General features: G+C 41.9%; 1 protein-coding gene across 1 annotated transcript; it reads right to left on the reverse strand.

Moving 5' to 3' along the window:
* Nucleotides 1-1049: 1049 nt before the first annotated feature.
* LOC120058359 (phosphatidylcholine-sterol acyltransferase-like) lies at nt 1050-10033 on the reverse strand. The gene is made up of 6 exons (XM_039006966.1): nt 8896-10033; nt 7231-7387; nt 3836-3951; nt 3656-3751; nt 3295-3519; nt 1050-2650 (listed from the first exon to the last, which is right to left on the reverse strand). The coding sequence occupies exons 1-6, from the start codon at nt 9041-9043 to the stop codon at nt 2103-2105; spliced, it is 1290 nt and encodes a 429-aa protein (XP_038862894.1). The 5' UTR covers nt 9044-10033; the 3' UTR covers nt 1050-2102.
* Nucleotides 10034-11790: the final 1757 nt, after the last annotated feature.

Consider the following 11790-nt stretch of genomic DNA (forward strand, 5'->3'; position numbering starts at 1 on the left):
TGTTAAGTTACAGCCTCATCCTTAAATGGATTAAATCGTTTCCCCCCCCCCCCCTTATCAATCTACACACAACCCCATACTGACCAGTGGTGGAAAAAGTACACAACTGTCATTCTTGAGTAAAAGTAAAAGATACCGTAATAGAAAATGACTCAAGTAAAAGTGAAAGTCAAAAGTCTAAATGTATTTGGTTTTAAATATACTTAAGTATCAAAAGTAAATTAAATTGCTCAAATATACTTAAGTAGTTAAAGTACAAGTATAAATCCTTTCACATTCCATATATTAAGCAAACCAGATGGCACGATTTTCTGGTTTATTTTAATTTACGGATAGCCAGGGGCACACTCAAACACTCAGAGAATTTACAAACGAAGCATTTCAGAGGCAGTAGGTATGACCAGGGATGTTCTCTTGATAAATGTATGAATTGGACCATTTTCCTATCCTGCTAAGCATTTGAAATGTAACGAGTACTTTTGGGTGTCAGGGAAAATGTATGGAGTAAAAAGTACAATCTTTTCTTTAGTAAAAGTATATAGAAAGTATATATAGTATATATATAGAAAGTACAGATACCCAAAAAAACATTAGTACTTGAAAGTATTTTAACTTAAGTACTTTATACCACTGATACTGACAAAGCAAAAACAGGTTTAGAATTTATTAAAAATTTAAAATGGAAATATCACATTTACATAAGTATTTAGACGCTTTATTCAGTACTTTGTTGAGGCACCTTTGGCAACAATTACAGCCTTGAGTCTTCTTGGGTATGACGCTACAAGCTTGGCACACCGGTATTTGGGAGTTTCTCCCATTCTTCTCTGAGGATCCTCTCAAGCTCTGTCTGGTTGGATAGGGAGCATCGCTGTACAGCTATTTTCAGGTCTCTCTAGAGATGTTCAAGTCCGGGCTGTGGCTGGGCCACTCAACGACATTCAGAGACATGTCCAGAAGCCACTCCTGCGTTATCTTGGCTGTGTGCTTAGGGTCGTTGTCCTGTTGGAAGGTGAACCTTCGAAAAAGAACAGGAGAGCCGCAAAGTCTAGGAGCTCAGATGCAATACTTTAATAACCAACGTTTTGACAGACAAGCCATCTTCATCAGGGTATAATGACAAACACTGCGGTTCACTAGTTTGAAACTCTCTAAAGGACACACAGGTGTTTAATCATGGCTGGGTGTGGCTTGATTTCATTGGTTGATTTACAGATATAAATAGAACATATAAAAAGCATGAATGGGTAGCATACAGTCATAGGTACAATTTGGCTACATAGGCCCATAAACATTTACAATGTATAGGAAAATCACAATCACAAGAATGGCTTCAGATCAAAGTCTACATTGACACCGAAGGGAGCAAGAGAGAGGGGGTCTTTAAATTAAAGATCCAGGCGGCCTCTCGTTTTAACAATAAATTGTCGAGGTCACCCCCTCTCCTAGGGAGGGTGACATGTTCGATGGCGATTTCACGAAGGGACGAAATAGTGGTTTGCTTCCAAAAAGTGGGCCACAACTGGGTACGTCTAGTTTTTGCACCTAATGGTGCTACAATGCTCCATGATTTTTACTTTTAATTTGCGCTTTGTTTTACCCACAATTTTTACCACAAGGAAAAGTTATAACACAAATAACTGCCTTAGTGGAGCACATGATAACACCTTTGATTGGGATCCATTTCCCTGTTTGAGGGTGTTTGAAGGATCTACATTTGTAAGTGCCATTACACTTTTAGTTTCCATCTGGTAGAGGCACAAATAATATTATGGGGTGGTAATTGTCTCAAGGCTTAAAAATCATTCTATAACCAGTATCCTCCCCTTCATCTACACTGATTGAAATTGGAAGTAACATCAATAAGAGATCATAGTGTTCACCTGGATTCACCTGGTCAGTCTGTCATGGAAAGAGCAGGTGTTCCTAATGGTTTGTACATTGTGTATAAGTCCACCTCCGTAGCTAGCCTACTGGCATCAGTAATAGTATGTATATTGGGAGGGTGAATAATCTTCTCCCCAAAAGCTTACAGTATAGATTTGGGAGGCTGGTCCAGCTGGGCCTGATCTTGCATGAGTGTGGAATCAATGGGACATTCATCAGTTCATCAATGTAGAATCCTCTTCACGATATCTTCCCTCCAGAATACTCTGGACCACATTGATCACCTTCCTATTTAATACTATTTCCATGTGGGGCATAGACCTGAATTCCTTGACATGGACAGGCTGTGCTTGCTTCCCTCTCCAGCGTTTACAAAGACCGAGGCTAAGACTGTCCACTGTATCATCCCCATCAGCATACACATAGTCTATGGGGTCTGCATTTGGGAACTGGTCGTCATAAATATAGGTAACCGGTGTGAGCAGCCCCACACCATAGAAGCAGTACATCTCAACACCAGGAGGGGGCAGACCAGCTGTCAAGTTTCTGGTGTCTTCCCACATGAACCAGCCATCTTCAAAGTCAATGTCTTTAAAGAAGCGCTGGTAGTCCTGTCGGGTATAGTTGAATGATGGCGTGGAGATGAAGACGTGGTCTGCAGGCCAGGCCTCTTCAAATGGAAGCATCCAGGGGTTTGTGGTGGTCATCCGCTGCTGCTCCCGGATCTTGATGTTGGACACCAGTGGGATGCCAAGATTTTCACCTGCGGAGACAATTGTTATCATTCAATATCAATAATTTTCTCTTGGTAATCTCCAGCCAATGTGTGACTCGCCAATGTAATCCAGACAAACCTGACCTACCACCCTCTCAAGAAAATTAAGACATGGGCAAGGCGGTCCAGTATGTTTTCCTGGCAACATAAATAGTGGGGGCAACAGATTTTTGGTGTAACAGATGTCTCTTTCCATTCACCAATGTTTGGAGGCTGGATATATGTTGCGAGTGGATGAACGTGTGCAGGTAACCTAGTAAAGGAACCCTTAAGTGATTGTCAAACAATCAGATAAAAACATAACTGGTTGTGTTTATGCCACAATAAAAAGGTCCAGTAATACATTTTAAAAGTTAAATTACAAATCTTTACCACTAGGGCCAAAGAGATTCTACATGTAATTCTATGATTAGGCCCATAAATGTTTTTGGTGCAAGTGTGTGCACATATAGGAAGTCCTGTACCGGGAAAGAAATTAATTATTTCACCCTGCAAGTAAAACGATTTTGCAATATGAGGTGATTACGGTCAATGTAATCTACTTCAACCCGGTTATGAGGTTCTCTCAAGTATATTATGTTTCTACTATGGGTGAGGTTGTTCAATCTGTCCACCAAATTGTGACACAGTACCTGATGCTAGTACTCGAAGGGTCTTGACAGCCCCACCCCAGGGTGCTCCAAGTGAAATGAAGCCTTTGATGTATTCCTCTTTCCAAGCCTGGGTCTGCTGATATAAGAAGTAGAGGACATAATTGCTTCCCATGCTATGGCCCAGGATGTAAAGTGGTTGTTGATCTCGCTCGTACATATCCTCAATCAGCTTCTTCAGTCGTGCAAAGTATTCCTCCTGCTCATCTGATAAGGTGAGACAAATAGGAACAGTCACATTATGTGTAAGCATGTGTGTATAAACAATGAATGAGTTGCACTTCCGTACAGGAAAGTGATTGTCAGTTGGATGGTGTGTGTGTGTGTCCATGATGACACTTACTCGGAGCTACTCTGAAGTCATATGGTGCTGCTCGGACAGCCTCATTGCGGACATATCCCATGTTGACCAAATGTGTAACCATATTATTAAAATAACCTGGAAAAGGAGACATTTCATTCAATGAAATCATAATCAAAAAGAAAACATAGGAAAAGATGGCCTCATTATGGTTGTTCTCACCTGACAGCTTGTTGTTGTCCAAGAACTCAACAGTATATGTCTGTCCAAAACCAGGCACTCTCACAGACACCCCTGCAGAATTGGATGACTTGCGAGTTGTCCTATTGTATACAATTCTGTAGCAAGAAATATGCAGTAAGTACATAATGCATAAGGAAATGAACCCAACCACTAAAATGCTGAGGACAGTGAAGAAAGATGGTGCCGGAGAAGGCAGACATTTTACGTGCCACCAACCGATTGTGTTTTTTTGTTCGTTTATTTGCGTTGTTTGTAACTTATTTTTTTACTTATTTTGTACATAACGTTGCCACTACCGCCTCTTATGACCGAAAATAACTTCTGGACATCAGAACTGCGATTACTCACCAAGTTCTGTCAGAATCCTTTTTTTCCTTTAACGAGTCTGAGGAGGCCGACGCCAACGATATACTGCTTTCTCGGGAACAGGCCCAGATCCCCGTGATTTGCATGAAGAGGAGGCGGAGAAAAAGGGGCTGGAGGGCAGGCTGCCTTCTGAGAATTTGTAGGCGATCGAATAAACTCCCACTTCCTTCCATTCTGCTAGCAAATGTGCAACCTTTGGACAATAAAATAGATGACCTACGCGGAAGATTAAACTACGAAAGGGACATTCAAAACTGTAATATCTTATGCTTCACGGAGTCATGGCTGAACGACGCACTATCAACATACAGCTGGTTGGTTATACTCTGCACCGGCAGGATAGAACAGCTGTGTCTGGTAAGACAAGGGGCGGCGGACTATGTATTTTTGTAAATAACAGCTGGTGCACAATATCTAAGGACATCTTGAGGTTTTTCTCGCCTGAGGTAGAGTATCTCATGATAAGCTGTAGACCACACTATCTACCTAGAGTGTTTTCATCTGTATTTTCCGCAGCTGTTTACATACCACCACAGTCAGAGGCTGGCACTAAGACAGCATTGAATGAGCTGTATTCCGCCATAAGCAAACAAGAAAACGCTCACCCAGAGGCGGCGCTCCTAGTAGCCGGGGACTTTAATGCAGGGAAACTTAAATCTGTTTTACCAAATTTGTTAATGTTAAATGTGCAACCAGAGGAAAAAAACCTCTGGACCACCTTTACTCCACACACAGAGACACATACAAAGCTCGCCCTCCATTTGGCAAATCTGACCATTATTCCATCCTCCTGATTCCTGCTTACAAGCAAAAATGAAAGCAGGAAGCACCAGTGACTAGATCAATAAAAAAGTGGTCAGATGAAGCAGATGCTAAGCTACAGGACTGTTTTGCTTGCACGGACTGGAACATGTTCAGGGATTCCTCCGATGGCATTGATGAAGCCAATGACTGATGGCACTTCATCAATAAGTGCATTGATGACGTCGTCCCCACAGTGACTGTACGTACATACCCCAACCAGAAGCCATGGATTACAGGCAACATCCACACTGAGCTAAAGGCTAGAGCTGCCGCTTTCAAGGAGCGGGACTCTAACCCGGAAGCTTTAAAGAAATCCCATTATGCCCTCCGACGAACCATCAAACAGGCATAGCGTAAATACAGGACTAAGATAGATTCGAGCTCGTCGGATGTGGCAGGGCTTGCAAACCATTACAGACTACAAAGGGAAGCACAGCCGAGAGCTGCCCAGTGACACAAACCTTCCTCTGCAACTGGATCTTGGACTTACTGACAGGCCGCCCCTAAGTGGTAAGGGTAGGTAACAACACATCTGCCACGCTGATCCTCAACACAGGGTTCCCTCAGGGGTGCGTGCTTAGTCCCCTCCTGTTTGCCCGGTTCACTCATGACTGCATGGCCAGGCACGACTCCAACACCATCATCAAGTTTGTAGATGAAAACAATGGTAGGCCTGATCACCGACAAAGACGAGACAGCCTATAGGGAGGAGGTTAGAGACCTGGCCGTGTGGTGCCAGGACAACAACCTCTCCCTCAACATGATCAAGACAAAGGAGATGATTGTGGACTACAGGAAAAAGAGGATCGAGCACGCCCCCATTCTCTTCGACGGGGCTGCAGTGGAGCTAGTTGAGAGCTTCAGTTCCTTGGTGCACTCATCACAAACAAACTAACATGGTCCAAGCACACCAAGACAGTCGAAAAAGGCACGGCACAACCTATTCCCCCTCAGGAGACTGAAAAGATTTGGCATGGGTCCTCAGATCCTCAAATGGTTCTACAGCTGCACCATCGAGCGCATTCTGACTGGTTGCATCACTGCCTGGTATGGCAACTGCTCGGCCCCTGACCGCAAGGCACAACAGAGGTACTGGGCCGTTCGCATTGCCATATCTGGGGCCAAGCTTCCTGCCATCCAGGACCTCTATACCAGGTGGTGTCAGAGGAAGAACCTAAAAATGGTTGAAAACTCCAGCCACCCTAATCATAGACTGTTCTCTCTGCTACCGCACGGCAAGCGGTACCGGAACGCCAAGTCTAGGTCCAAGAGGCTTCTAAACAGCTTCTACCCCCAAGCCATAAGACTCATGAACACCTAATCAAACAGCTACCCAGACTATTTGCATTGCCCCCCACCCCTTTTTACACCGCTCCTACTCTCCGTTGTTATCATCTATGTATAGTCACTTTAATAACTCTACCTACATGTACATATTACCTTAACTAACCAGTGCCCCTGCACATTGACTCTGTACCAGTACCCCCTGTATATAGTCTCGCTATTGTTATTTTACTGCTGCTCTTTAAATACTTGTTACTTTTATTTCTTATTTGTATTTTTTTTTAAACTGCTTTGTTGGTTATGGGCTCGTAGGTAAGCATTCCACTGTAAGGTCTACTACACCTGTTGTATTCGGCGCATGTGACTAATAAGATTTGATTTGACTCAAAATCAAACTAGTAGCCTCCCGGGTGGCGCAGTGGTCTAAGGCACTGCATCGCAGTGACTCTGGGTTCGAGCCAGGCTCTGTCGCAGCCGGCCGCGACCGGGAGGTCCATGGGAGGTCCATTGGCCTAGCATCGTCCGGGTTAGGCCGGTAGGGATATCCTTGTCTCATCGCGCACTAGCGACTCCTGTGGCGGGCCCGGGCGCAGTGCTCGCTGACCAGGTCGCTAGGTGTACGGTGTTTCCTCCGACACATTGGTGCTGGCTTCCGGGTTGGATGTGCGCTGTGTTAAGAAGCAGTGTGGCTTGGTTGGGTTGTGTTTGAAAAAGGGGATACATTTTTTTATTTAAAAAAAATCTAACTAGTGAAAATAGAGTTGTGGTTGTATATGCTTTGCTCTTCTATTACAGTGCATTATTTATTGATACAACAATGAACCATTAGGAAATGCTCCCTAAGTGTAGAGTTAAAATGATTGAATTAAATCATAAGATCTAAACAGAATTATTATGATCATATTCATTCTCCCCCTCACCTTATATTATCAATCCAACAGTTAATTCCAATTGGCATGAACATATTCAAGTCAATCCAAAGTGTGAAAAAGTAATCTGTCTTTTTGTAGCACATCCAATGCACACGGCTTGGCTTGTCAATCTTGGCTTCAAGCTGGTTTCCTGCAGTCCCAGGCACTGGTAAAAAAAAAGATGTCAAATGTTAGAAGCCAGGGGCCTCATATATAAACATTGCATAAATTTCATACTAAATATCTGCATGAACCATTTCTGAAATGTCTGCACATGTACAAAAATCAGACCGGTAAATAAAACTGCATGTGTAAACGAGCATTATAACTCCGGCTGAAAAACGTCCTCCTTTTAGGGTGACACAAACTAGGTTTCCATCAAACCTTTTTTAGCGAGTAAAGTACATGTCGGATAAGAAATGTAATGACTGCCTGATGGAAACAAACATTTTAGTTTAACTTTCCAAATGTCGACAAAAGAAAATATGCTAGACAAGGTGGGATCTTTTGTGTCTGTAAATTAAATTATGTGGGGAAATGTCAGTGTAAACGCTTTAATGTGCAAATATTTATTTAACAACCATCATATCATATTTATATTTTTGTTCAGGGTATTTACTAGGCCCAATTAAATGAGTGATGCGGATGACAATTTGTTGTATGGCTCCTTCGAGAATATGAACCCATCATGCCCAGAAAAGGTGAGGAATGTATTATGCAATGGTTATGAAAATAAAATAAACAGTTATTGTGCTGACATTGCTTCCAGAGGCAGTTTGGAACTCGGTAGTGAGTGTTTCAACCCCGGTCCTATTCTGTGAGCTTGTGTGGCCTACCACTTCGCAGCTGAGACATTGTTGCTCCTAGATGTTTCCACTTCACAATAGCAGCACTTACAGTTGACCAGGCAGCTCTAGCAGGGCAGAAATTTTACTTACTGACTTGTTGGAAAAGTGACATCCTATAATGGTGCCACGTTGAAAGTCACTGAGCGCCTCCATAAGGCCATTCTACTGCCAATGTTGGTCTATGGACATTGCATGTCAGGAAGGGGTTGTGGCTGAAATAGCCGTATCCACTAATTTGAAGGTGTGTCCACATACTTTTGGATATATTGTGTACTAAACTTTGAACAACTTTAATACACTTCATTGTAATGACTAATCTAGAGGTTCACATACTTTTTCCGACAAAGAGATTGAATGTTGGGATCAATTTACTCAAGAAATAAATGAAAAAAGTACAATTATTGTGTTGTTTAAACCAGGTTTACTATCTATTACTAGAACTTACATGAAGATCTGATCACATTTTTGGTCAAATTTTTGCAGAAATACCAAAAATGCTAAAGGTTTCACAAACTTTATCTCACCACTGTATATCTCTGACCCAGCCAGGACCATATGATTTAATTAACATTCACACCAACATCTATTACTGAGTTCAAGGACCTACAATCCTCGTGGAAACCAGAGAAAACTGCCTGGAACTTGATTCTACTTCTAGATAGAGAATCGACCTGTCTTGTGAAATACATTTTGGACTTTCAGTATACAAGAAAGCAAATGGATAGCCTATTACAATTATATAAAACATACATTGAATTCCATGAAATATAACATGTTGTAATAGGCCTAACACAGCAAACTACTCAAGAAATATATATCTGCTCACCTATAAGAACCGGCGGAGTGCTATTGTTTGGCACTTTGTTTTGAGTTTTTAAACTTGATGGAAAGACATCGAAGAGCCAAAATCCAGCAGCTTGCTGTAGCGCAAGGAATACTATAAGAAGCACAGTACAGCAGTGCGCGTGTCCCATTCTGTCAAAATCTTGCCCAAATCTTAATCGTGTCAAAGTTTACAGAGTTGTCTCTCACTAGGTCAGGAGGACGAGAGCTGGGCTGTATTCATTCTGGCTAACAGTTGCAACTAAAACGAGGGTTTCTATTGGACAAATTCAGGTAGGTCCCTCCCTGATTCGCTCTGTTTGCTTCCTTTAAGAAGCGTTTTGCAACAGAATTGGCGGAATGAATACACCCCTGGCCTATTATAAAACGGGTTGTTTGGTTCCTGGATGCTGATTGGTTAATAGTAAGGATTTAGTTATTCACCACCATCCCTATTAACAGTTCCATTTGAATTCACAATGCGCATCCACTGTCTCACAGCCAATTCAGAAACGTACTTCTCCCCTGGAAAAAAGTATCTAAACAATATTTCCCCATGCTACTAGGCTAGCATTTGGTTTAAACAGTTGGGGTTTGTCTAAACCTTGTTTGCCTCTGACCTGTGCAGTTTTTTTTGCGAACTCCACAATGTCATGCATAGAGAATAAATGTGACAAGACTGACAGCTTCTGAGCCATGTCAATTCATTTATCAGGATCATTATAATGGATAATTTCAAAGAAATGACAATAGAAAGAAACAAAGGTGAAACAAACGAAAATGCACATAGTTTGCTGTAATTTCAGCTGCTTGATGTGATTGTGTGTTAACTTTAGTGCGCTAGCTAGCAATGTAAAAGGCTCTTAGCTTCTATAGCCACAGTCATAAACTCTGCCCATTTCTACAATTTATGTTCTTAAAATTGGATTTTACACCTAACCTTAACCACACTGCTAACCTTATGCCTAACCCTAAATTAAGACCAAAAAGCCAATTGTGCAGCCAATTCTGACTTAGTGGCTTTAGAAGCTAGTGGAAACAATGGAGTACTAGCTCATGCATAGCTACAAAGCAACCAGCGGCCACGTTCAGGGCAGGTGGGGCAGACATTAAAATTCTATTTTCTGTCTTGCAAGTTATTTTAGCATTAATACGTGTCACATGTCCGTTTGTAAAATGTTTTTATTGAGTTAATAAAGCCGCATACAAACATGGTCAGCTCCAAATTGCAGGTGTTTCAGCCTAGCTCAGTGCTGTCAATGGTGGTGGGGCAGCCAGCGGAAAATAGAGTGTAGGGGTTGGTAAACTTCTCTAGTTGAGCTGTGATTGGCTCAGTGTTCTGTCACTCATGGGGACACTATTTCACCCCAAAATCTACAGCGAGAACTATAAAGTTCTGCCATAGATTTCCATTATAAGTGCCCATCCAAGAAGGCTCAATGTCATTGGCCACAGATAAAATCACGTTATATCTACCGTAGCTTTAATTGGACTGATGTCAACATCATACTTTGAAAATCTTAGCTAGCAAGATAGACAAGCAGTCATCATGAATCGCATTGACAATCTACTGGCAAAAGCTTTTCAATCCTTGTCAAATTATATATAAAACGTATCGGTGATCATTGGTCGTTGGACATGAACATTACATAACAAGTTGAAAATTGCAAATTCCACAATGAGTGGTTTGGAAGGAATTAGTGGCTAACTGCAAGTGTTGCAAAGCAATCACTATTTTGCTTCCCCTGCCTGCTATTCGGTGGAGAAGATATGTGGTCCAAGACTGGGTTTAAGGGTCTCTTTTCCAAGCTTTAAAGGATAAACATCCACACGATACAACATGGCCTGAAAAGGTTAAATACATTGGCCATCCTGTCAATCCAGCATGATTTCTGCCGCATTCAAAACAACTGAAACTCGGCACTGGGAAATGTCATACTTCAGTGAGTTCAAGACTACTGGGAACTCTGAATAAAACTAGCTCCGACTGGGGAAAAAAGTTTTGAACGGTCATCCAACTCGGAATTCCAAGTTGGGAACTCGGTCCTCTTTCTAGAGCTCTGACCTGAAGATAACTGACGTCATGATTCAATCTTTTTTTTCTTTTTTTCAGAATTCCTAGTTGTCTTGAAAGCACCTTAGATCCAGAGAATGCCAGACTTTGATGACAAAGTTCTTGACAAAATTTGCCCACAAGAAGGATCACTGAACCACCTTCCTGTTCAAGGGAGCAAAGCACAACGGTGAGTCCAAAAATGTATTATATGCTGCTGCATAAATTATGTAATATGCCAGGGAGATATGTATACTGTAGCTAAGTAATATATGTTGTGTAGTAAGCTGTTAGTAGCCCATGTGCCTCACCCTAATAATTTGGTCCCTTTCCCTCATAATTTAGCATACTGTTCTGACTTGGCGGTGCACATGTAGCCTATAGCCTGTTTTAGCGAAATGTCATCATCGAATATTGTAAGAGCTTTCATTGTCTGCTTATATGCCCCCTTTATTTATCTTACGGTTCTGACTTGGTGTACAGGGAGAATACTGTGTTCTGAATTCTGTCACTGTACATTTCAAAAGAGCTGAACAAATAGTTATATGGACTACGCCCGTCTAAGCTTGCTCATTAATGTCTTAATCAAAATGACGTATTGCCTCTTATCTGCACATCGTTCACTTATGCCATAGTTTGTACATCTCAATTGTCAGTAGAAACCACATTTGTTTAAGCAAGTCAGCCATATCAGCTATGTTTTTTAAAAAGTCAGTAAATGAGGTTAAATGAACTGTTTTGCTGCCAGACAAGGCTCTAGCCAGGTGTAGAGGTGGTAAGGATTCACTCCATGGTGCTGAAAAGAAAGCTCTGCTGTGGGGAGAGCTTTATGTAGGCCCTAACCGT

Source organism: Salvelinus namaycush, chromosome 13, assembly GCF_016432855.1.
Source record: "Salvelinus namaycush isolate Seneca chromosome 13, SaNama_1.0, whole genome shotgun sequence".
Lineage (NCBI taxonomy): Eukaryota > Metazoa > Chordata > Actinopteri > Salmoniformes > Salmonidae > Salvelinus > Salvelinus namaycush.